Source organism: Lipophrys pholis (genome assembly GCF_963383615.2).
Source record: "Lipophrys pholis genome assembly, chromosome: 15".
In the NCBI taxonomy this organism is placed as follows: domain Eukaryota; kingdom Metazoa; phylum Chordata; class Actinopteri; order Blenniiformes; family Blenniidae; genus Lipophrys; species Lipophrys pholis.
The window spans coordinates 11,503,777-11,530,779 of record NC_137642.1 but is presented as its reverse complement, the minus strand read 5'-3'; the positions used below and the strand labels follow the sequence as shown (position 1 = coordinate 11,530,779).

Genomic DNA, 27,003 nt, shown 5'->3' with positions numbered 1-27,003 from the left:
GTGTGCGTGTGTGTAGTCTGACTAGAGTTGTCTCTGCTAATCAGCGCGACAGTAAACTGCTTTTTGCCCCCGTTGCCAAGTTACCATCCCTAATGTCCCGCCCATTTCCGCCGGAACCAGCGCCCTGATTGGCTCAGGCTGTCCTGCCGTCAATTTGCAGGAACTGTCTATCGCCGCTCCGGGCAAATGGAAAATAAAACCAACAACAAGCGATCATTTCCGTAGTACTATTTTCTCTGAGAGAGGTGTTCCATGTATAAATCTGATAAGCATATTGTTTTAGGAAGTGTTAAAGAAAGACTGCGTACATGAAGAGCGACATGCCAGTAAGTTTGTATCTCTTCGCCTTCATGCAGATAGTCGCCGTTAGCTTGTTGTGGTTTAGGTTTGAGTTTCAGCCAGCAGAAGCTAAGTTAGCCCAACATGACTTGTGTTTTCCTTCTGTGAGGTTGGATCACGTCAAGTTAGGAGGTTAACCAAAATCCGAGTTTTTTTCGTGTCGCTATAATCCGACTCTTATCAGTGTTTGAAAAGACAAGCTGTTGTATAAAGTAATGCTTGGTTAAGGTTACTCGGCTAGCGTATTGTAGCTTTCTGAAAACTGCCTGCAGTCGCGTTTCATAGTTTGTAACTGGAACAGAATGAAATCTGTTGCCATATGATACATTCCCCAAGGTTTGCATTTGACAAACACAATGCGCAATGCGCCTTCTCCAGATGACCAGCAGTATATGCAGTTAACATGTTGCTGCTTTACTGCAGTTCTTCACAATTATTCTTTTCCCCCCTCGAACAGTTTTTGATTCGTCTTGTGTGAGCTGTCAGAGATGGACGAAGAGATGAATTCCCAAAAAAGGTAAATCAGCAGGCCTTCACATGGAAAACCCGGGGAGACAGACTGTCTCACAAACTCACATTCACACCTAAGGGCACTTTTTAGTCACCATGTCTCACATGCGTGTTTTTGGAGTGTGAGAGGAAACTTCAGTACCCACATTAACAGAGATGATTTGCAAAGTCCATACAGGAAGGCCCTCAAGATCAACAAGGTCTCAAATCGGGGAACTTCTTGCTATGAGGAGAGAGTGCTAAACACTACTGCACTGTGAGACTTCACTTTAAAAAATCTTAATCAGCATCTATGCATACAGGGAACGTTTTCGATAAACAAAATATGTCTTTAGTGAAAATACAGTTAAGTATACTTCATGCATTCAAGTCCAATTGCATTCGTCCCATATTTGTGTTTGATATTTTTATACAAATATACCTTAGAAAAAGTATAAGTAAATGTTCTCGCCATACACATGGTGAAATATGTACATGTTTTAGAAAACATTTGAAGTGATTACTGAACTTCAGACATACTCAGAAGTCTGATTCTGTAAACTAACTAAAAGGGACAAGTAACTATTTCTGATCACTATATCGGTCAGTATTGTTATAGTACCAAGTAAACTAATAGGCCAGTTTTGTACTGGTGTTCAGATTTGTTCACTTAAAATGTAAAGCATTCTTCAATTAATTAAAAAAATATAGCAATTTATTTATTTTTGGCATCAAAGTTAGAACTTAGCCTTACTTATTAATGTTGGTTTTATTACTACATTTATATGACAGTGCAGGCATCATCATAGCAGTAATTTTACTTGACTTAGCCACCTAAGAAGCCCATATCTCACTTTTTCTTTCTCTTTTGGGTTCTTCCACAGTGTGACTGCTGAAGTCAAGCCAGAAGAGGTGACACGTGATGCTACAACAACAAGCCAAACAGATGAAAAAGAATTATTGTTTGAATCGCAGATATCTGACACTACAAGAGAGAGTGCACCCACAGAGAGCACACTTGATGACGCAGCTTCCCAGACTTCAGTAGACTGTGGATCTGCAAGTGAATTGGATGACTCTGGCCTTGCATGCGTCAAGACCAAGCCAGCTCCAACACACTGTTCCAATGGGCAGAAATCTCAGAGGCCCAGCTCACCCAGCTCCCACCATGGTAAAACCACTTCTGTTGCTTCAACGCCTAAGCCCACTTTCTGTCTTAGTCCCAAGAAGGTGGCAAATACACCCAGTGACGTGGAGATGCTAAGCCCTGACAGTCCAGTTTGTAAAAGCATGATGATCAGTAACAGTGAGGACAAGGACTACGATGGCAGTAATCTGACAGATGACTCTGGCTTTGCCAAGGCTCAGGTAGAGGATTCCCAGCGAATATTGAAAGATTCTGATCCTGGAAGTTTGGCTGAAGACAAAGTCCCTCTGGATGCCATCGGAAGTAAGGACGCTGAGATAGCAGAGTGCAGTGGCTCATCTAATATGAGACAGGATTTATTGAAGAGCCAGTCAAGTGCTCTTCTGGAAAGGTACCTGTGTTCACTTTCAAACCTCTTTACCACTTTTTCTAATTCTTCAATCCGCGTCCCCTCAATGTCTTTGCTCTGACATGCTTTTGTTTTTGATCCCATACAGAGTTTCATCTGCATTGCTTAACATGGACAAAACATGGCTGGGAACACCAGTAGAGGATCTAAACAGAGTACCAATGTGTTCGCCTCATCTGCCTCACCTTAAAGTAGCACCTAATCACACTGTCACAGTCAGGGTGAGTTAAATCCCACTTGTGAAATTGCCCGTCTTTGTATGTGGTGAAAAATACTGCAGTCAGAATGGGAATGTGCATGTAAATCTAATCATTGCAACATGGAGCTCTTTTTTGATAAGCATAATGTCAGAAAGTCCTAGACAGACAGTGAAATAAATGCTTTTTGCAAAAAGACGGTATAGTTATGAACAGGGGAGATGATGGTGCCTGGTTGAGTGAAGTCATCCTTTGTGATCCTCTTTGGGCCTCTTGTCACAAAAGGTTCTATCAGACTCTCCACCGCTAGTCCCACAGGAATGCTTTGACTGCTGCTGAGTTTCAATGATGAATTTAGATTCATAATTACTGTGTGAATATAATGATATAACTTGACTATCAATGTTCAGTCAGCCAGCAAACTATGCATGGCATACAGACAAGTATTAAGCTTGTGCACTCTGTTGCTAAGCATTTCACCTTGACAGTTGAAACAATAAATTCACACACTGTTCATATCGTAAAATGTCTTAATCTGACAGTAATGATCAAACTTGCATGGGGATATTCCTGCCGACACATTTCTTTAGGGATAAAATAACATTTGTAATCAAGACTAATCAACTATTGTATAGAAAGGCTTAAGGCCCAATGGATTTGATTCACTTCCTCAAGACTTTACATACAAAGGTGTTAAGTGAAAATATGATATCCGAAATGCTTGAGTTGAAACTGCAGTCTATGTGCCTGATGTGATCTGCCTGATGTGAGACGGCCAAGAGCAAAACACAGATTGTTATAAATGGTTAAAATTTCCTTTTTGGCATCAAGCAAAAGGGGCGACATCGTTAGCTGACTGATCATGCACACCTCTTCCTTGTACTAATTTTTGAAGTTTTAAGTCTGTTGCAAGAGACGTTACTTTAAAACGCACATTTATATAAAAACAAAACATCCATCCATCCATCCATTTTCTCCCGCTTATCTGCTTCTGGTCACGGCGGTGGCAGTCTGAGCACTGTCACCCAGATCACATTGCACCGATTAAGAACCTTTCCTGTGGGTGGTGAGCCCACGGGAAACAAAGCATACACTCTTGTCAAAACAAATGTAACTTGTTTCTCCTTAACTTTGCTTTCTTGTTACAGACAAACCTCCTCAGGGAGGGAGAGCTGCCTTTCCCGTACCCCACCAAGTTCAGAGATGCCTGGGATGACGTGTCAGTGAAAATGCCCTGTTCTGAAAAGAATCTGTTTCCGATGGAGACTGAGGTATGTCAGTTGTGGTCCTATAACAATATTCGGTTTTTTATTCTTTTTCCAAACTAATGTAAGGTTGAAGGAAATAAAACAATCTCATTATGCCATGCAGGATGGAGGTGGTGTCCAGAGTCGGTGGGAGCTGATACAAACATCCTTGCAGGGAGGTTTCAAAAGTTCCCTGGACGTGAGGGTAAGACAGTTTCATGTTGTGGCTCTGAACTTTATGTAACCAATTAAACGACCACAAAGCTTATACGAAAACCTCTTGTAGCCTTACTGGTCCTCCTCCTTAATGTCAATGTTTTGTCATCGTAATTTGCCACAGTCACATTTAAAACAGAGTTTGAAAATGATACCTATAACGAGAGAATTACAGAACATAAAGTATACTTTTGTAATTCACTGCATTGATGCATGTGTATGGAAGCATTTGCAGAACAAAACTATAGTTTTAGACGCACAGGTGAACTTCCACAAACAACCACATGGTGGCAGAGTTCGCAACAGATACGTTTTACATTGTATGAAAACAGGACATTTGAGATCTTTTATGCTACTGAGCACTGTTGTTTGTTAATCTGCTACTACTTCAATAATTTAACAATTTCCCTATAAATAAATAACTTCTCTATCTGCTCATCAGGACGCTATATTGAGGTATAACACAGCCCATGCAAAGAAATGGGACTTTACTGCTCTGAATCTTCTTTGCACCGAGGTAAGTTGTTTGTACTATTCTATGAACTTGACTTGCCTAAAAAATAAGTAGGACAATATAATTGGACTCGGCAAAGACAAATTGAAATACTGTTTTGCCAAGCCACTAAGGAGAAGTTACCCAATAAATAACTAAGCATCTGTTAAAGGCCTAGGTTATAGAGCTAGCGGTTATGACTATTGTCTTATGTAAATTTGTTGATGCTGTTAGTGTTAGTTTGATTCGCCATGTTTTTATATATAGAAATATTTATAAATAAACTAAAGTTGATGGAAGGAAAGAGCTCTTTTTGTTGAGGGAATCTGCTTTTCTTTGTTTGGCTGCGAGTCCATCCATGTGAGAGGTCCCCTCTCGGTACCTGCGAGTCTCTCGGGAGCAGCGTACAATTAGGACAGATGAGCGCAGAGCATAGCAACAGCAGCTGTTGCAGGTGAACCAGGGGAATGTCCTTCTTTTTCAACACTTCTTATACTCAGGCTGTGAAGAATTGCAATTATATAGCCGTTGTTATGAAGACATTAGCTTATGCAGATGAATGTGGTCTTCAGTGACACAGCAGAGAACTTTTCAAAGCAGAGGGGTTTTATTTTAACAGGAATTCCTTCCTGCGTGGTTACACATAAAGTATTACTAGTTCTGCTTGACAACTGCCAGTCCTCCTTTTAAAAATGAGTCTGCATGTCGGCTATGACCTTTCAGACAACTCGTAGTAAAAAAGGGAGTCTTTTATCAGACAGTAAACCAGATATAGCGTCTAATTTGGTTTGTGGCAAATGGTCAAAAAAAACTCCTAATTAAACCCATTAAATGAAGTTAGGACTCTCACACTGAGGAGTTTTGGACCACCTGTTACAATCCGGTCAAACTGGCATCTGAACCCGATGTTTGTTCTTTCCTGTCACGGATTACTCAGCAAAATTCAGGCCCTTAAAAATGGGCTTCCCTCCCTCCTCTCAGAAATTTCTCAGAGTAAGGCAGAGCACTTGGCAGATCAATAGCCGCCTAAGCCTTTTTATAGCCTAAACCAATTTAATTAAAAGGACCCATTAAATTTGGAAGGATGCATCGCAAGGCCAGCGAGGAAGTTGCTCTTCCAGGAACCTTTTTACGTCAGCATTTTCAATCGTCTACTCACAACCCAGAGCGTGTCACTACTCCCCTTTTTATTTATATATCACTGCTGCTTCGGCATTCACAAAGGAGTGTGGTGCCCCTTAGAAGGATGAGTCAAGGTTTGAATATCATGCGTTGTTTTGTTTTTGTCTTTTTTCAACCCAGTTTATTGTTATGGGCAACAATTGAAACGGCAACAACTGAAATAGCTCAGCACAACTACTAGTGGTTTTCACCAAATTCAGCAGTCAACAACAGGGGGTGTCAAACTGATTTTAATTAACATCACAACCAGAGCAGTAAGATGATACGTTGAATATTCACATTTTTCTGAAAACCTAATCAACAGCATGAAAGCTGCTTAACTCTTGTTCATTCTTGTTAAGCACTTTTAACACTGTCAAATGTGTTGTATAAATAGATAAATACTGTTATTGAAAGTCTGTCAGAACCTAAGGTAGTTTTCACTGCTGCATCACCGAATGAAATTGTCTTGTTGGTAATATGTTATTTGAAGCCACTACCAACGCTCTCTGAATTACAGCATAACAGCATTTGTGTGCAAATCAGGAATGGTTTCAAGCTCACTTTACATCCTGAAAACAAAGGTTTCATGAGTTGCATTGTGTTTTAAATTGAACACAAACATTCCAAAAGGTTTAGTTAGGGGGTCACCATCTTGCACAAATTAGGAATGAGAACAAATACACTTTATGTACCTGGGGATACAGTTGGTGCAAGTGTAAGTGGATGTACCATGTAGATCATGTAGTCACAGAAAAAAGGAATCTCTCACCAAATATCTGAAGAAAAAACTCAATAAAGCCTCAATTAACTGAAAGGACTTGTGTTAAGATTATATGGCAGAAGGTACTGGGGCTTCAGTGTCTACAGTAAGTGCACATTAAATTGCGATGGACAGGTTATCGGCCTCATTAAAGGTAGAAAAAGTTGTGAAATTATTTATCTTCGTGTCATTTTTTTTACATCACAAAAAACCTGGTATTTGAACAGGGGTGTGTAGACTCTATCTATCTATCTATCTATCTATCTATCTATCTATCTATCTATCTATCTATCTATCTATCTATCTATCTATCTATCTATCTATCTATCTATCTATCTATCTATCTATCTATCTATCTATCTATCTATCTATCTATCTATCTGAAATATGTCTCGCTGTGCCTCGTGTTGACGGCTGGAAAGGTTGGAGAAAGTGGTGGAGAAACCACCACTAATGTGATTGCTGCTCAACTATTTAAATATTTCTTGTTTCAATTTTTGTGATCAGAAATGGATAAAAACTACATTTTCTCATGAGGGTTGAATAGTTTTGGGTGCAACTGTAAAATGTTTTAGTTGAGTGTAAACTGTAGATTTAAATATAGAAATGGTATGATGTTCAAACTATGTATTTGAAATGACACAATATCCCAAATTACTAAAACTAATTGTATTTAAAAAGGAGAAAATGCCAGAGAGTTTGTGATCAGTCATTTTTTCAAGCTGCAGTTTCTCTCATCTGGCTGTTGCTGGATGAATGAGGAATAATATCCCGATTACACTTTAGCAGAGATGATTAACAGCTGTTATTCCAGAGCAGACATGTGTCATTAGTAGTGATTTATTTATCATGCACAGTCTAATGTAGCAAAGAGTCATGCCTCGTACTTTTCCACTTTTATATCAGTGGGTATTCAAGCTGCTTAATAATGCATTGTGTACAATACATAAAAACAGTTGCACACCTTGTCCGAGACCACCTAATTAAATGTGGAGCAACATTTTTATCGCAGTTGGGCAATTGTGGAGAGGTACATTGCCCCCTGTCCATTGACTGACACGTCTCTCACCGTGTAATAGGCATGGGGGGGGTTGTCCAAATTAGGGCTTGTCTGTAAATTGTCTTAGTGTTTCCCCTCTGCCAAATGAAACTGTCACCGTGTCACTTTGTGATGAATGTCTGAGGGCTGGGCTGGAAAAACCATTCAGAAACAAGTGCAGCGGATGTTTCAGTAGTACCAAGGCAATCAGCAGCAACACAACAATGCCGTTCGTCTCATTATAAGACTCTTTGTCATCTGCTTGGTATTTATCTCTATCGTATAAGCATTTAAGATGTATTGAAATATCAACTGTTGACACTAAACTGTTCCAGGAAAACGTTCTTAAAACACCTCCGGCTGACATTGTGAAACGAAGACTTATGGAGGTTTAGTTGCTAGGGAATTAAAAATAACTCTTAATATGGGATGGATGGACGATCAATGTGCAGTCCATCATCAGCTGGAGGAGTATTAAATCTGAGCTGTGCCGATGGGAGTCTGTCATATTTAGTAAAGGTAAATCGATATATTTTGTGTGTGCAGCCTAACCTTGTGGCCAGCTGCTGTAACTGTGGGAAGGCTTGGGGATCATCTTTCTGCCCTCATCCTGCTGCATCACCAGCTACCATCTATTAGTCCCACAGGAGCGCTTTATGATGTCTGCCAGCTCATTACTTCTGACAGCATTTAGTCAGTCCTGCTCTGCAGCCATATAAATGCCCCGGGCCAAATCAGCCGCCAAAAGGCTTCCTCTTGGAAAATCAAGCCGCTTTGCCACTCTCTCCACAATTGGTCATTTGCATTTGCTCCATAAGATCCATTTAATCAGCACAAGCTCCCCTCTTGCTTACCTTGATAGCGTATGGCAAGTGATTGATGACGGTGACATTCGAAGCCAATACGCTCATAAATGATTGCGTTGTAAATCTGGGTGTATGATGGAATAACTGGGTGTTTATTTTAGAGGGAATTGCAGATGGATGCTGAGGTAAGCTACGGGCTGAAGTATGGATGCCTGGGCCACGGCGGGCTCGCTCTCAGATTGATGGCGGTTTCTTCAGAAACGGGTTCAGTGGAAGAGAGCAGCTCTGCAACATTTTTATTTTTTTCTTTCCACCCGTGAAGTGTTGGGATTATTAATATCTGAGGAGTGCGAATTCACCCAATAACGGCAATAAACCTCCATCGCTTTCCCTGAAACCTTCCCTGATATGAAAAAGTACTTATATATTGGGTAGTGTTTATGGTTATGATCTCAGGCTCACTCTCAAACTGTTAGTGGACAGTTTTCACTTGGTGTCTTTGTCTTGAAAAAAAAACAAAAACGAAACTAGTTAAATGGGAAACAGGATTCAATTTTACATGTCAAGAATTGAATGTGGGTAATGTTTTTGGAATTTTGACTTTGGGCATAGACAAGTTTTTTTTAGATAGATTATTTCATTTTAAATGGACAAAAAAAGCTAAATTGCACATTTTGTGATATTAAATTGTGTAACAAAACTATGAATAGATGTCATCATATTCATATTAATGTTTTTGATGCCAGATGAATATTTTTGTTTGGTTTGGCTTCTTTAGTACTTGGGTTGGCAAAACAAGAGGTGTTATACAATGTTGTGTTACAGATATAATCTCTCGTTCTGACTACTGGCAGTGACTAAATGCTGACATAAATATGCAGCCAGTCCCCAAAAACGTTTAATTGAGCACTAGTTAATCTCTCCTCTCCTCTGCACTCCGCAGTATCTTGAGCTTTGTGAGGCACAACACCTGTTTGAGGTCATACTACCTGCCATGGTTGACCTGGCACTCAGCGCCCCTCGCCTCTGCACAATGGTGAGTATGTACTGTTTAGAAATTGCACAATCTTATGTGCAGGGGTGCATGTGGTTTTTTTTGGGGACGGACAAAGGAAGGTTTGGTGTTTACTATTGTCAAATCTGAAAGGGCCTCTTATTCATTCACATTAAATGGAGCTCATCCATGTCAGTTTTTCTGAATGTCATCTCCATTTGTCTTTGTTTTCATCCCCAGTCATCAATTATTGTCTTTCAAGAATTACAAGATTGATATTTTCATAATCATGTTATCTATTTCAGTCCTCGGTTTAATTTGATAAAGTGGATTCAACTCCCACTCCGAGCAAGAGAGGAAAATCCCTCTTTTTGCTACATCAGACAGAAACGGGTGCTGAGCATCAATGATGCTGCAGTTTAAAGACGGGGAATTTCTTGTATAGATGTTACTTAAAAATAGCCTTTAGATAATGAATGTTTTGCAGTATTAAGCGTGAGGGCTCGTGTTTATGTGTATGTTATTAGAGCAGGTATTGATCTGCTAACTGGGCAGCCTTGGGAGGCTCTTTAGCCCTAATCAGTGAAGATAGATGGGCCCTGCATGTCTGACTGAGCGAACTTCGGGGGGAGCAAGAAAAACAGGACCTTAATTACTGCCACCCGTTTACCTAATGGAACGCTCTGTGTCTCCTCTGCTTGCTAAACTAATTATCTACCCTCATTAACCTCCAACGTACAGCACTGCACACACATAACGTTGTATGCCTTTTCAGTGTCATCTCGTATTTTACTAATCTTTGAACCCATGATGTTTGTCTTTGTCAATGTTTAGATTTTGATTAGTCTTTTTTTTGCCTCTTGTTTCTCTCCAGCCAATCCCTCTCTTGAAGTCAAGGATGAACCATTCCCTGACTCTGTCTCAGGAGCAAATTGCCTGTCTTCTGGCCAACGCCTTCTTCTGCACATTCCCCCGACGCAACTCCCGCAAGTCAGAGTACGGCAATTACCCCGAGATTAACTTCTACAGGTAAAGAGACACTTTGCCTGGTGTGAATTAGGAATTACGGTTAGAATTAGGAGTTGGAATTACAAGGCTAGGCTAAAACATCTGATTCTGTAAATATACTAATATTTTCGGATAACATATTTTTATTTTTTTTTATTTTTTTTACAATTTATAAGCTGAAATGTTGAAAAAAAAGGTTCGATATAAAGGTTTGAAATATATTGGTTTATTTGCTAATTAATCTAAAATATGTTAAAGTTGCTAAAAAAAAACAGTTGCAGTGTTTTGTAACAATAGGACTGATAATCACGTTTATTTATTCAGCATTCATCAAAACCAGTGATACAACGTACTGTCAGACAACATATAGAATAATAAAAACAATTTTTTTTAATTTGATAAATGAGTTTTAAAAAGTGAAATTACAAAAGAATTATTGATACAGCAAGTCAGAGCTCCTCTGGCAGACTGTTCCACAACTGTGGCGCTCTAACGGCAAAAGCTTGCTCTTTATTTGTTTTCAGTTGTGCAGATGGATCAGTCGGCAGGTTAATATTTGAGGATCTCCGGTTACACACAAGTCCATATGAGTGCAGCAGCGCCAATAAAGACTCAGCCATGCTAAGCTTTAAACCAAAAAGTAAAGTCTGAAAATCAATCCTTGAACGATTGGGGAGCCGGTGGAGGCGATCTCTAACTGGACTAATTTGTCTCGTGTCTTTGTCTTTGCTTGCAGTCGATTTAAAGAATTGTAGTGAACACGAGTTAAAGTATTGTAACAGTGATATAAATAGGATGAAATAATGTTGGGAATAAAAGCTGGAGACTGAAGAAGACTGTATTAAGAATTTTATCAGTCAGGTCTTCTTAAATTGTTTTTATATATATATTTTCCAGTTGTCATATGTCAGCAACACTACTTCTCTGAATAATTACCATTTTTTGATGAAATGAGTGACTCCACTGCTCCTGCAGAGTGAAGTAAACTAATTACCATCAGGGGGCACTACTGCCTTTAAAACTCTTAATGGATATTTTGCCAGTGTTTCTACAATTGCTCTCATATTTAAAATCGTCTGTCAGTTTGAGTTTGTGTTCAGATAATAAACTGCAGCCTGGACTAAATGGAATTGGGTGTTATAACATTTAGTGTTTATCTATTTTCATTAGAGTCTTGTGCCTCAGTGGCGTCCGAACAGTGAACTAAGTTGTGAATGGGTCTGTGGGCTGAGATTATTTTTCCATGTTTCTGTAATGTTCTTCACGTAGGAGGGAGATCCACAGTAGGAGTGTGGAATTGATGTCCTCTGTTTCGACCTACGCAGACCAGTGGTCTGTTGAGAAAGTTTGGGATGGCTAATTGAAACAAATTGGCTCTGTGACAGTGCACGCCCCTCTCTGTCGGTCTGTCTCCTCAATCTGGAGCTGTCGCTTTTATTTGGAAGAAAGGAAAACTTTACCAAAACTCAGGCGGATGGTCACTTGATCTGGATAACTTCAAGTGTGGTAACAGCTATATGTAGGGGAGGTGGCAAGAACTCTTGAATAGCCCAGTACAAAGTCTACCGTTCTGTATGAAGTATGCATGTTCTTACTGTGTATTAACTTTTTCTCAAGTTTACATTTTTTTAATTAATTGTGTTAAAAGAGCAAATGTCACACTCTGACAACACGTTATATCAGTTCAGTCTTTTCAAGAATGGATTTTTTTTTTCAGCCTTGTTTGAACAAGAGAATTCAATTGAGCAAGCCAAAAAGTAAAATTTCACAATAAGACTTTACAAATGGGCACTAACAATCTTGTGGTCGATCTAATGTGAGTTTTTGGTGATTTAAAAAAAAAAAAGAAGAAAAGTTGTGATGCTGAGTATGGAATAGGTGGGGTGGCAACAGCATATAGAATAGAATAGAATCCCTTTTATTGTCACTTGTACAGGTACAGTGAGATTAAAAACAACTCCAGTGATAGTGCAGCAGTTAAAAAGGGCAGAATATAGTGCAAGAAGGAGGGTGGAGGGTCTAGGGGGTAATATTGGCACAATATTGTGAGCAGTGTCTTAAGAAAGGAAGCTACTGGGATATTGACCAAATTTCACCTGGATGTAGTTTTTAACATCTTATTGAATCAGTTTCACCTTATTAGAAATATAAATCCGTCTGTTCAAAAGCCACACTTCCACGACAAACAAACCGTTGCTCCTTCAATCAATTTAAAGACTTTAATTTTTTTTATTCATCCATTATGCATGTTTTTCCATTGTGGTTGAAAACTAAAGTACCTGTAGAGAAACTACGTGCAAGGAGAGTGTGCCTTAAAATTGGTATTATCCTTGCTGTTTTCCAGACTAATTCCGGGTCTGTGTTCTCATAGGGCTGAGCAGTGTTGCCCATCAACTCCCTCCACTTTATCCAATTCCTGATCCACTTTTCAGTATCATCTATGTCGTTTGTAGAAGCAGCTTAATTACGTCAGCATCGATTTTGATGGAAAGTCGGCTGTGTAAAAGCCACACGGGCCTGCGTTCATCATCAGCATTTCTGCCGGCAGCTAAATACAGGAAGGTGCGGGAAGGGCGGGAAGGCTCAGTGTTCCTCGGGAGATGAGACGAGACAAGACAACCGCTGCAGTCTGAAATGGCCCCCGGATCGTTACCAGCCCTTCCCTTCTCTCTCTAATTGCAGGACTGTCCGTCACTTTGCTTATCGGCTACAGTAGCGCTCCATCTTGGACAAGCAGAGCAGCAAGCAATCTGCTGATTGCTGTTTTGGCAGAACTGTCAAGGTTTGTCTGCCATTAGGTAATGGATAGATTCAAGGGGCAGGACAGAAAGCAGGAGACGTGTCTCTTGAGCTTGTGTTTTCCTCTCTTTGAGCAGAAAATGACACAAGAAACTCCTTTAACAGTTTGGTCAACAATGAAAGCTCATTAGCGGGGAAGATACCCTCGTCTTTTTGGTTTGCGAGTCACAGTAAAATGGCCTCATTTCGGAGAGAATTGCTGAACAGGTGAAGAAGAAACCGACAGGAACACTGCCTCTATGCTCCCTTTAAAAACTAGACAAGGTCACGGTGGATAAGAGCCAATTAATTAATGTAAATAGCTTTCAGTGAAAATTGCTAGTCAATTTTGAAACAATATCCTGAAGGTTTAGATGCTATTTTCTTGTAAATTGTGAGTGCACTGAAAGTTTCACCCTGAGCACCAATTGTATTTTACTTGGGCTGTCTCACTGGCTTGACGTAATCGAGGGTGCATTTTGCCAAAATGACACTGACTGAGGGTGCGTGGGGTGGGGTTGGGAAGTTCACTCAGCAGTAAAGAGTAAAGCACCGAATAAGGAATTTGGATAATCAGAAAAAATAGACTTGTGCAAGAAATATATCAAGTAAATGATGTATTCTTCACTCGTTGAAAAGTTTTCATAATTTGCTGCTCCTTTTTTCATTTTTTCACTGGTTTAGCAGAAAGCAATGGGAGGGAAAGATGAACGCTGAACAGCGATTAGTCTGCAGCTTCAGGAAGTGGGCGCCTGTGTGGGGTCATTTAAACTGTCCATCCAGCGTGCTCTCTCCACATCCTACCACCCTCATTGCGACGCTGACTGAGGAAGTGAAACTGAGCCTCGGGCGGCACCACTGTCTGGGGGAATGTAGGTAGACGGGACAGACATCGTGCCACTCTGAAAGCTTGACCTCTCTCGTGTGACTGGCACGGTTGTTCAGTGAGCTGTTGCTAAATGACTGAAGCGTTTATGCCTTTCTTCTGCGATCATACGTCAGAGATGTGTCTGCTTTTATACACTGTTTCCATTGTCTTTTGTCAGAGTTTTAAAGATGACATATGCACTTTGTTAAACTCAAACTCAATTTTCTTTCCATTCCAGGTTGTTTGAAGGTTCCTCACTAAGAAAGATTGAAAAATTGAAAACTCTGCTGTGTTATTTCAGAAGAGTGACACTAAACCGTAAGCAATGCACATATCTAACTGGCTGTTAGTTTGTTTGTGCTCTTGTACATGTTGTTCACTCGGTTAACGCATTCTTGTAATGTTTCTCCAATGTCTTTCAAGGACCCATGGGTCTTGTTACGTTCACCAGACAAACGCTGAACAATCCTCCAAACTGGGAAAGGTAATGGCAACTGTGTTGCTACTAGATTTAATAATTCAATGACACAGTTTCTTAAAAAGAGCAGTTTTGTCAGAATCTAATAAATTTTTTTTACTTATATTCTTACTCCCATAGCATGTGCTCTGTTATGGGTTAGTAAATGTTTTTTTCCACTTCCAGTGACACTTAACCTCTGTCAAAATTCCATTAAATGTTCTTTTCACATGATGGGGAATAAACTCTGACGTGTTGTGTAACTGAGAAGAGCACAGACCACACATTAGGGCGTCAGAACAGTGAAAGGAGTCGTCAGAGCGTATCGTCATCAGGTTGTCACGTTTCCTGCAATGAGGGATAACGGAGGCACCGAATAAAGTCAGAATGCATGTTTATATTATATCAAGGCCCCAAGTACACTTCAGTCTTAAAGAGTCTAGAATCAGTTTGTAATTACTTTAAATGGTGTGACATTGGCAGTTGTTAAATATTAATGTGTTTTTGACAGTTCTGACAAGCTCACGTTACAAATCCATCACACACGGGTAAATGTGGTCTGTGATTGGACAGTCCTACTGAGGAAGTCCGAGCGGTCATTGTAATGACTTCTATATAAGGACAAAGCTTGATTTTTCTCAAAATTCTTTTGATTTACACCTGACAGACAATTATGTAGTTTAGCATTTCTAGTGTTTGGACGTCTAGAGAAGAGTACATATTTGCCTTGATACTCTGTAAATGCATAATTGTTTGAGTTTTAACTTTATAAATGCACCTTTCTTTAAATTTATTTATCAAGTTCTCAGACTCTGCTGACACGGCTGCATATCACTTGTGAAGGTAGAATTGAGGACAACGGATATGGGATGTTGCAGGTGAGATGTGTGTGCGTGTGTGTGTTACCAGCTCTCCCTGTCTCTATTGATTCACCCCAGCTACTAACCCCCTTTGTGTTTGTGGGGTGGCTGATGCATTTTCTTTCACCCTAGTTGACAGTTGATGTATACACATGAGTAGCTTGGAGTGGCAAGGGTGGAGGAGAGGACCCTGGGGTGGGAAGATGAGAGAGAGTGAGGGACATAAAGGGGTGGGGGGGGAGGGGTGTCATCTCACTGGGATGACCCAGTGGGCTGGGAGTCCTCCAGGCAGATTGATACCAACCTCAGTGGGTTGGACGCTGGCTGTGGATTTTCAGCAGGGCAAAGTGGGCTGTCATCCTGTCAGGAGGTGAGATTGAAGGGGTTTTTTTTTGGGGGGGGGGGGTCAGGGCTGAGCCTGTGAAGAAGGTGAGTTGAATGACTGTTTTGAAAACATACACACACATGAACTTACAAAACACATTCGCTGTCACACAGATTGACGTAGCCGTGGGCCACTGAGCAGAACCTTCACCCCTGACAGGCTGTTTAAATATCAGCTTTGCGACTGAATGAGCTGTTCTGTTATCCATGCCGCGAAAACAAGCAGTGGGCTTACACAGCATGAAGCTCCAGTATCTCATCACAACATCTCTCAGGAAACATGGGTCCCAGGAATAAGCAACAATAATTCCCTACTGCGTATGATTTCGTCTCGAGTGTTCATTTTAAGGAATACACTGAATAAACGGTGTCTTGAGCTCTCAGGATATGAGATCTTTGGTATGAAACGCTTTCTCACCTAAATCTCCTGCAGACTGATTTTAACAATCTTATAGGATTACTTATTGCTACACTGAATCACATGTTTTTTTTTAATAAACCTGGGTATAAAGTTTGAGTCCACTGTGTTGCCTCCACTGACTTAGTAGTGTTATAATAGCAAATAAATAAATATATAAATGATGCTACACATTCATACAGATTTCACATTGATGCTCTGCTGTGCATAATAATAAGTAGTATAAGTATATTTATATATAAAGATTTATTGTGACTTTGCTATTATTTCCATATTTGACTATTTCCAGGCAAGAAACGGTGGATCCTCTGACAGCGACAGAAAATGAGACACGAATTGAATCGTTTGTTCAAATAATGGGAGTGACGTTAACAAAAACCTAGTTTTTCTTACTTTCATGTGATAGTGAAGTCAAAGGGTCATAAAGTGGCAGCAGTGACTGAGTTTGTCCATTGTGCATATATTGTTGACTATACTGTTCTGCAGGTTGATTATTCCAAATGGGAAGGCAGAACATTGAAAGAATAATTCTAAGTGATGACGAAACGGTCAAATCAAGGATAGAGTTTCTGAGGGATTGGTCCAGTTTGATTCGCTCATTTCTTCCCTTTTATCTCCCTTCTCTATTAGGTGGACTTTGCAAACAGGATGGTTGGTGGTGGAGTCACGGGACATGGGCTGGTCCAGGAAGAAATCAGGTTCATCATCAACCCTGAACTCATCGTCTCTCGCCTCTTCACCGAAGCTCTCGAGTACAATGAATGCCTTATCATCACAGGTGATTACCTCATACACATGCAGTGGATCACAGATTGTAATTGTTAGCCTTACAAGGCCTTTTGAGGATCCATACATTCATTAAAAAACATTATTTTGGTTAACTCTAGCTTTCTCGCCTTTCCTCCCTCTGTTGTTCATCTGTTGATCATAAAAAGATATACAATTGAGACTAAACTCGCTGGATTCAGACTATTCATTTGCTGACCAAAAAGTCATAGATAATGGGACACGCTATCTATAAATAGCCGCCGAGTTAAAAATTTCTGTGACATGTTTTTGCTTATTTGCCCACAAGGTCCAGAGAAAAGTGTAATTTTAATGTAGCCAGCCAGTGGCCAGTTGTTGCGATCGTATTTATCTTTGCTGCATATATCCACCACTTAGTAGAACATTAAACACGGGAAGATATGGGCAAACACGCTTAATACTGTAATGTACATTTCTTCTAATCTAGGTTAGCGTCGCTATTTCTGCATTGAAAACCCAACATGTATCTGAAACACTTCTTCTAGTTTTACGCCTCACTGTGTCTGAACTGTTGTTTTCTCTGCTTTATTGAGCTCATTGTGTCGATTGAACTCTGTTCATTTTTTATCTTTGTTCTTCCTTGCAGTCCGAAGGTAAATCCATCGCATTGATCCCTTCGAGACTCTTTCATTTCAGCCAAGCAGAATTGCTCTATATTTCAATCTCCAGCTTCGTATTTTGGTCAGATGTTGTGCCCTCTCTCTTGCGCCCATTGTCTTCATTCAGCCGTTGGTTTTTTGCTTTTGCTTTTTTTTCTTCCTTCGCTCTTGCCTCATAAAGAAACGAACACTCATGAAACAACATCATTCTCACAATGTGAACTCGGTACACATAATTCCATTAACTAAATTCATCAGCGGGTATTTAAAGCCTCCTTTTATTTTGTTTAATTGAAAAATTATTTTCAAGTTTTCCCAAGGGCTTTTCATTGATTAATATACCAGTTGATTTATCCCGGCATTCATTTTATTTTAGTGACATTTCATTCCGTTTTAATGCAGTAGCAAATGATATACAAGCAAGTATTCTATTGTATTCATTAGCATAACGAGGGTCCATTATCCTTTTGAAGTCACGTCTGGATATACAAAAAGTTCCTTAGTTTCTTTTTGTTGCTCATCGGCTGAATGTGAACAGTTAGAACTGGGAGAACAAGGAACCACTAAGGTGTTGAGTTAACCCACCTACAGCAGCAGTGCTGCCAACTGATGCACTCGACATACAAATCAACTTCTGCCTGTGTGGCGCCACGGTGTCTTACTTGAATCTCCCATCTTTCTCAAGTGACCTTCAGTGGTTAGTCACCATCCTCCCTGCCTGCCATAATTCCCCCCCCGCTCCTCCTCTGCCTCCTCCTCCTTCTCCCGACCACTTAACTTTATTACATTTGGACAGAAAGGAATTTATTGCCCAACTGAGGTCATTGCTCCACTAATGGAATGGGCCAGTTGCGCCATAGATTCATTAAAACCTTCAGAATATTCTTTGCACATATTCAGGGCTGCCTCTTAAACGTCTCGTCTTGACTCTTTAGATCTCTCTCTCTCTCTCTCTCGCTCTCTCGCTCTCTCTCTCTCTCTCTCTCTCTCTCTCATATCATATTTCTTCTGATTTAGAAGTGTTCCAAAATGAATCAAGTGCATTTCTAACTCAAATGCACCTTTTTTTTGATTTATTTATTTTATTCGTAAAACAAAGCCATGGGCGTTTCCCTATCGGAAGGTAGAGATTTGTGATGTAATCTCGTGATGGAGGTCTGAATGACGGGATGCTGTTATGGGCGGCTGCCAGACTAAATTGGCTCAAGGTGAAGGAGGAAGAGGACGGGCTCGGTTGATGGGCAAAATGATATGGGTGGTCTGCTTTCTGATGTTAGGTGTCGCTAGTGTTGTAGAAAGTACTTTACTCGAATGGGAATGGCGCAGAATGTTCCCGCGTCGCCAAACTCTACATAAAAAACATAGTTGTTGTTTTCGTTTGGTTTGTGTTTGAAGGAGAACGGTCTTGTTTCATTACTTATTTTAAAAAGATGCTATTAAAAGAAAAAGAATGGATTTTACTCGCGATATTCTTCCACTGCCGGTGCTTATTTAAAACCTTCAGACATCAGTGTTAATAACATGCTTAAGTCCTGCTCTTTGCTGAAGTGCTGCGTAAACAAATCATTCTGTATCTAATGCATAATTCAAGAAACCCCTAATAGACGTCATTTCCTGAATTGAGTGTTGCTGTATCTATAATGACCGCTAATGAAATCAAACATAATATAAACCTGGGAACATGCAAGAGGAAGATTTAAAAATAAATACATTTAATGGCAACCTGAGGTTTTTTTGCACATGTGATTAAGATTTGCTGTTTCTGTTTAGTTTCCCCTGTTGTGGCTGAAAGCTTTTAATTCCAAACCCCATTGCAGATTACTTATTAAATCACAGGGCTTTATTTATGACAATCCAATACAAGCTGACATTGTGTACTCACACAGGGAGAAGAGAAAGCACTAAATTTGATTTGAGTAAGTGAGGTGCTGAAACAGATTTAGGCCCGCTGTGTACTTTGACTACAAGAGCACTGAATAATAATGTGTTTTTCTTTGTCTTTTCTCATCCTACAGGGACTGAACAGTACAGTGACTATTCAGGCTATGCAGACTGTTTCAAATGGAGGTCCAGCGTCAACGATGAAATACCCAGGTCTTTGTTTAGTTCTTTTACATAGCAATTCATTTTTTTAAATTCTGCTTCGATAATTTAAAACAAGAAAATTACAATTCAGCTGGAAATAAATCCAATAAAAACTTTGAAATGTAACTCTCATTTCTTTTCTTTTTTTTTTTTTAATGGGATTGTCTTTCCTCACCAGGGATGACTGGCAGAGAAGATGTACTGAGATTGTGGCCATCGATGCCCTCAAATACCGGCATTTTCTCGAGCAATTTATCCCCGAGAATATGACCCGAGAACTTAACAAGGTGAGAGGAGATGTAGTTGTCTTACTGTAAGTAGAGCAATTCTGCAGTCAGGTGTATTTTAGTGAAGTGAGGCAAGAAGCCTCTTCCATCTTTCAGGAGGTGTCATTGTTGGTGGATAAAATAATGCTGGACATGAGAGGTGTCATTGTACCTTGACAAAAAAAAAAAATCTCACATTTGTTAAGTTAGAGCGGAGTAAGTAACACCCCCCCCCCCCCCCCATTTTAAAGGCACATATGATCAGTTTGGTCCAACTTGTGTGTTACAAATTACATTATTTTTGCATCGTTGTGCACTTATAAAACCTTTATGATATTTCTGTTCAGTGTTTCCCCCCCTGAATTTATCTTTAATATGTTCTCTAGAAAACTAATTGCTTCCCCCTCTTATTTACTGTCCATTTATCTCAGGGGTACTGCGGCTTCTATCGACACAACACCAACCCCAAGGAGCTCTCCGCGGTCGCCACAGGCAACTGGGGCTGTGGAGCTTTTGGTGGAGACACGAGGCTCAAAGGTATCGTCGTAATACTACATTAGAAGGATAGGAGAAGTTTGGATATGACCAGTGGAAAGAAGTTAAAGTTCAGAGTTTAAATGGTAAAAATGGGACTCGCACGCATTCCTCAAAAGCATGTTTCTTTATCTCGAGTTTGTATAAACCCAGATTTGAATGCACGGTGCAAAAGGAATAAAAACAGAACAGCCAAGTAGACACTGTTAGAATACAAAACAAAAGTAAATTTTCTCTGTACAACCTTCCATTTATTTTAGATATCTTGCACATAAAACATTTCAATGGTCATATTTGTTATAGGTTTCGCTTATATGTTATACAATTTTAATAAATGCCAAAAGTATTAAAAAAGATTTAGATTTAAAAAAATTCCTTGAAGTTATATCTTTCATAAACATAGAAATAACAAATAACTGTCCAATAGTATTCTATTTCTTAACTTTTGAAACATCAGTATCTCACAGAGAATCAGCTCTTTATAGGCCCTGCTGGCTGCAGCCCCAGAGACGCCTGCTGAAACACATCCCACAGGTTATGTTGTGTGTCCACAGTGTACATCACACTCACAGAGGCGGGATCCTCAAACCCCCTCGGGTCAATTAGCGGCTCACCCAGGGTGTCACTCTCCCGGTGCCGCCCTTCCTGCATTGATCAGCTGACACACATTAATGTTTCCCATTAAAAGGCCAATTGATTACTGAAAGGAGACGCCATCAATCCGAGCTGGTGCTGGTTTCTGTGGGCCGACACAACATCACTCGTCATAAGCAGGATGTGTCACACCGTCTCCTTTGTCGCGCCACATTACACAGTTTTACCCACGTGTTTGTGGTCGGCGTTTAACATGCAACTTCGACTAATTAAACAGTGTTGCTTCATTCTAAAAAACCTCAACACAGTTGTCCTCTATTTTTCATGCAAATGACTTTTCTGTGATTGTATAAACATGGCCATGTACGTGTTAACTTTCAAGTTGAAGCTGTTGATTTCCTCTGCTGTACACTATGAATAGACTCATAGTCTCAGAGGATGATATTAGCTTCTGGGGACACCGCCTCGTAGCGCAGGAATTAGAGTAGCTGGTATTTTTAGAAGGTAATAACAGTATATTATGTTAAAGACTTGAGCTGCAGTAAGATCATGTAGTTACATTGTTGTAAAGATTACAGGCCTTTTGAAAATGATGGTTTGTCTTGTGTGTTCATTAATCTGAAATCTATAACCATTCTGTTAAATAATTTAAAGTCTTAAAACCTCATTTGCAAGGGCTCAAAGATTGAGTGCTGTTAGTTAGGCTGTTCCACCAGCCGTGGATTACTTACTCTTCTGATTGAAATTGCTCCTGTCACTCCCGTTCTTTCCTGCCAGAAGCCAAAACTTATCCACCGTATTCGCCAATCCTTACTTTCTTATTCTGTTTATGTATCTATTCAATTGTGCCTTCAAGATTAGATTTTTAAACTGGTCGTGAATGTGATTTTGTTGCCTGAACTTCTCTGCAATATTCTCCTTTTTCAGCGCTGATTCAGTTCATGGCCGCGGCAGAGGCCGGCAGAGACGTGGCGTATTTCACATTCGGCGATGCTCAGCTCATGAGGGACGTTCACAAAATGCACGCCTTCCTCACGGAGAAAAAAGTCAGCGTCGGTAAGACTCGCGCACAGAATCCCATGTTTGCCACAGTCACCGTTAATTCATCAACTATCCCGTCAGTCGTGTGGGTGTTACAGTAGATTACATAATAACCACAAGCAGCGATGATATTGGCCACGGTTGAGACTGCGGGGCTCTCGAGGCTCGGTGGTTGTCCTTGTTGGCGTCGTTACTGGGACGCTGTGCATAAATAACACAACGCAGTCCATCTGTATGTTAAGTTATTCCACCTCGTGGGCCATCTCTTGTTCCTCAGCACATCCATCCAGCTCCAGCTGCAGAGTGGATTACTGCCCAAACTGACCCCAGCCTCTCCCCTCCCCCGCTCTTCATTTTTTTTCCCTCTGACATTTATTGAAGCCTTTCAGAGAAATTCCCCTCCAGCAATCCATTTCCTAAAGTGGAGCTGGAGGGAGAAAAAAAAAGCTCACGACGTGTATGTGCGCCTGATTTATAAATGAGCCCAAACATGCTGTAGTTTGAGCCTCTTTCTCCCTATCTTGTTCTTTCACGTTTAACCCTGTGATGCTTCTGGGGTTTACACCTTTCAAAACATGTATCCAGGTGCACTAATATGCGAGTCATTTTTTGTTCTTTGCCTGGGCAATAATGTAGTTTTTCCTTATTCTTTTATACCTCAGTTAATATCTATCTATATATATCTATCTATATATCTATATATATCTATCTATATAATATATACTTTTAGACAGGTGTCTCTCAAAAGTACTATGCATTTTTTGTTCCTTCTGAATAATTTGTCATTTTATTGTGACACATTTTTAATAAAAGATGAAGACTAATATTTCTGATTAACCTGTACTGGCTTGGATCTGTGAAAATAGCTATAAACATATTCTTTTCTTTTCTTTTCCTGCTGTTTCCCAGGGCAAATATACCGCCTTTTGAACCAGTACTTTGACGTGGTCTGCAAAAATTGCCGCACAACTCGACCCGACACCAGTCTCTACAGTTTCATCTACGAGAGAGTCCCTTCCCCTTCAACTGCGAGCGCTGACGCCCTGAACTCCACCAGGGACTCCGAGATGTCGTCCAGAAAGCCGGACTCTCATTAACAGGAAGAAAAGTGTAATTAACCCTTCGATTCCCTGCTTCTCTCTCTTCCTGCGAGGGAGAGTCCAGGTTCAGAAACTTCAGTGTGCGCTCAGTCTTGTGCTTACAATCTCTCTCACTCTCTGTCTCTGTCTCTGTCTCTCTCTCTCTCTCTCTCTCTCTCTCTCACTCTCACTCTCACTCTCACTCTCACTCTCACTCTCTCTCACTCTCTCTCACACACACACACACACACACACACTTCCCTTTAAGTTTGTGATCCCAGCACACAAACTACTGAAACACAGTTATGCCTTTATCGCTGGTGGTGTTATAGGAACCTCGTAGTGCGACACCGAATATGGTGAAACAATTCAGAGACTTATAGCAATAGTAAATCCTGGTTGCTGTTTTGCCTTTCTTTAGTCTCAATGTAACATTTTCTAACTTACTAATTACAAACATCGCCAAACACTCATTATATGCACGTAAACCATTCACACTATTGGTAATCCAGGAAACGATAATCCTGCCTGGTTATCTCGTCTTCTCTTGTTTTAACTACATTTTGAAAGAGTCTTTATGCGTCACTACACCCAGGCTGAGGCGAGGTCCCGACGTGCAGAGAGATGCTGAGATGCCATACTGTAGTCTATGCATGGGTAACATTTATTTATCAGATGCTGAAATATGTGCTGGTCTTTTATATCTTCTACAGTGTTGGAGCCCACCATGCATATTATCACTAAGGCTTATTTTATTAGAAGGAAAATGTAAAAAAAAATAAAATGAAAAATGTGAATAATCTAGGATGAAACAGAAACTCTAAGTTTTGGTTGTAGTATGAATAACATTTTCATTTACACATCGATTCAGTATTAAGCACAGTATTGATACTGTACTAACAAGTAACGGGGAGAGGATTAAAAAAAATTGCACGAAATGTATTTTTGTTAGTTTTTAATCAACATTTATTTTTGAGAATGTGTTTATGGCCTTTAATTTACAGGGTTTTGTTCTGATTGAGAATGTGGGTTCTATTTATTGATTGGTTCCTAATTAGATTAACAGTTGTAAATGTATTGCATAGTACTGTACTTTAGGTTTTGGGTTGTACTATTTGTATTATAATTTCTTAATTAAAGCATATATATATATATATATCCTGATAAAACTGTATTTTTCTTTGCAAGATGTCTGACTTAAAGCAAACAATCATTTGGGTACCTTTTATGTTGTAGCTGTTTTACCTTTTTTTTTTTTCTGTTCGGTCCTCGTCATTTAATTCTTCAAAGATCATTAAGGAAATGACAGACTTGACTGCAGGCTCTTGCTTTCATCAGAGAGAATAAGTTTCAGTTTAATTTGTGGGCCTGTAACTGCCTTGGCACCACAGATTTGTCACATAATTCCGTGATATCATTATTTAATCATTTGAAATGTGATTGATTTTTTTTTTTTTTTTTTTTTTTTTGCGGTGGTGTGTACCAAGGGCTCTCGGAAAAATTTAATTTGGCCTTCAAACATGCTTTATTAGATGAATTAGGTTTTCTGAATAACCCCATGACGTGGTCTTTCCATAAATGGTGTGTAGGCTTGGCCTGGCTAAGTGGATTATACATTATCTGCCTCTCCTGCTCTTTGTGCTGAGCCCTGCATCGACCAAATGAGCAGTAGACCCAAAGTCAATTTGGCTTCGCAGACCTAACCGTGGACGTCTGCCATGAGCCTGGGTTACCTGCTTCTCAATCTCATTGAGGCTACGGGGCAGGCCTGCTAGATTAAATCTTAAATTTATTTTGCACGGCGAACCAACATCGAGTGAATGTGTCATGCAAATCCCACAAATAAATAACGACAGTTAACCGGGAATGATGTTTGGACTGTTTCTGGCTTTTTGTGTTGATTCATAGCAATCTATATGTCACCAGAAATAGCATATTAGAAATCCTCACTTCTTCAATAACCCGCTACACAAGTAAATACCAAACAGCTGGTCTAGATTTGTCCTGTGTAGTGATGCAATTATTATAAACAGCATGTTATTTAACTTCAAGCCTGTAATGTTACCCAGCGGCACAAGGTCTTTTCATTGATGAACATTATTAATAAAATGCCAGAAAGCGGCTGGTCTTTACTCCATCTCTGTCAGACGGCAAAGTCACTACAACAAAATGGCATTTCAGTTCATAATTGCCTGACCCTGCATTCTCCAGGTCAGCTGGGGAGCAGGAGTGAATGCAAATACAAGGTGGAGGAAACGCTGCACTTTAATGGAGACTGGAGTAGAGTGAAGCTTCATGGTTATATAAAGTCTGAAACACTGAAATAAGTTAATATGTCAACATTAACAGAAGATAAAATCCTCATTGATTATTTATGTTGATATTCAGACTGATTGTGCTCTTTCTGGTAGGTCCTCCTGCGATGTGTGCCCTCTGCCTTTTCCCTTCTTTCAGTGTTGTTTGCTGTGATTTATAATCCTGTTTCATCTGTTCCCGCAAGTATGAATGATGGGAATCTAGATGAGGAGATGAGGTTGGAGAGGGGGAAGGAAGAGGCTGGAGGGAGGGCCAATTATCTTATTGTTTAACCCACTCAAGGTAGAAGCCCATCAATCTGCACTGCTTGTTTAAATGACTCATGTTCAGCCTTCATAAAAGTTTAATTGGCTTGTATAATTAACACTGAAGGCAAAGACATGTGTGATGTAGCTTTAAAAAATGACCTGTCTGCTATGTGTGCCCAGGCCTGTTGATTTAAAAATCAGAAGTGGAAGGAGTACGAAAAATTAATAAAGTACAACTAATTTTACATTGCTAAAAGTGTACAAGTACTCCTGTTCTCCTCTTGACCACGACTTAATTAAATTGCATTGCCAGTAGCAGGCATACTGTTCAATTTTGCAGTAGAAAATAACCCATCTACTCTCATGGCATTTTTGCTTGTAAATTTTAGGTAAACTTGCATCCTTTCCCTCGTTTTCTACACAGCTTCATCCAATAAATGGTAAATGGACTTTATACGCTTTACACGTCGTTGATCACGTTCACTCATCCACACACACATTCACACACCAAAGGAGGCTGCAGCCATCTTTATGGAAAGACGGGTTCTCAAAGTGTGGGCGGGTGAACTTCAACAATAACATATTAAAAAGCAATAGTTTTACCTGCCACCTGTTTTCATCTTCATTTCCAAGAAGAAATCACGATGAAAGCAAAGTGTGGGGCTTGTAACCATTTAATGAAGTCAATTTAACCAGAAGAAGAAGAAAAGAACATTTACTACAAGTCAAGTTAATTTAAATACTAACCAAAGCAAAGTACACCAAAGATAGAATTACATGCATTTGATTCCCCTCTGAATGACAACATAAAACATTCTCTTTATAAATCGGTGACACCACAAAGAGCTGTCAGTGAATATTTACTTCTTTTTTTTTTTTTTTTTTAATTGGGCGATAGAATTATAGATGAGTATAAGTGACTCCTGTGTTTTTGGATTGTTACCTGTCCTGCTCGTGCGTCCCGGCCACGCGGCGGACGCGCCACCTGACGCGGCGAGGAGGCGGGTCAAAGCCGCGGCTGCGCTCGGATCCGTGTCACCTTCACCTGCCTGCCCTACCTGCATCCCACTGCGATGACAATAAAGCCAGACAGCGCTGTAGACTGAGGTAAATGTGGTTCACTGAAACAAAAGCTCGGGTAACAATTCAAACTCCCGCTATTTGTGCGTGGACATCGCTCTGCTGCAATGTCAAGAGACGAGGGCAGATTATGAGGATTTATGTTGACGTTGGGGGGGATTAGAGATCCCCGGAAGAAGGAGCCGATGTAGAGTAAAATAAGCTGTGTTGCTGGCTGCATTGATATCGACGCCGTATCTCTTATAAAAGGAGCGAATAACCCGCGTCCTGCTGGAGAAGGT

General features: G+C 40.1%; 1 protein-coding gene across 2 annotated transcripts; it reads left to right on the top strand.

The window, feature by feature from the left end:
- Window positions 1-142: 142 nt before the first annotated feature.
- Window positions 143-24,013, top strand: parga (poly (ADP-ribose) glycohydrolase a). 2 transcript variants are annotated; one of them, XM_080481371.1, is made up of 18 exons: window positions 143-326; window positions 797-856; window positions 1,713-2,366; window positions 2,473-2,605; window positions 3,730-3,852; window positions 3,953-4,033; window positions 4,487-4,561; window positions 9,250-9,342; window positions 10,175-10,329; window positions 14,193-14,272; window positions 14,378-14,438; window positions 15,214-15,289; window positions 16,704-16,851; window positions 19,495-19,573; window positions 19,743-19,851; window positions 20,262-20,367; window positions 21,886-22,014; window positions 22,909-24,013. In XM_080481371.1, exons 2-18 carry the CDS (start codon window positions 828-830, stop codon window positions 23,094-23,096), a joined length of 2,319 nt encoding a protein of 772 aa, XP_080337497.1. In that variant the 5' UTR covers window positions 143-326; window positions 797-827; the 3' UTR covers window positions 23,097-24,013. The 2 variants fall into 2 exon arrangements, with proteins under 2 accessions (XP_080337497.1, XP_080337498.1); XM_080481372.1 differs by lacking the exons at window positions 143-326; window positions 797-856 and having other exon boundaries at window positions 1,930-1,999; window positions 2,191-2,366; window positions 22,909-23,848.
- Window positions 24,014-27,003: the final 2,990 nt, after the last annotated feature.

Excerpts from the sequence above, each read along its gene's own strand:
- parga (XM_080481371.1), top strand. The coding sequence starts at position 828 with ATGGACGAAGAGATGAATTCCCAAAAAAG. Across the intron at positions 2,367-2,472 it reads TCAAGTGCTCTTCTGGAAAG|AGTTTCATCTGCATTGCTTA; the intron begins GTACCTGTGTTC and ends GATCCCATACAG. Across the intron at positions 19,852-20,261 it reads TGACCCGAGAACTTAACAAG|GGGTACTGCGGCTTCTATCG; the intron begins GTGAGAGGAGAT and ends CATTTATCTCAG.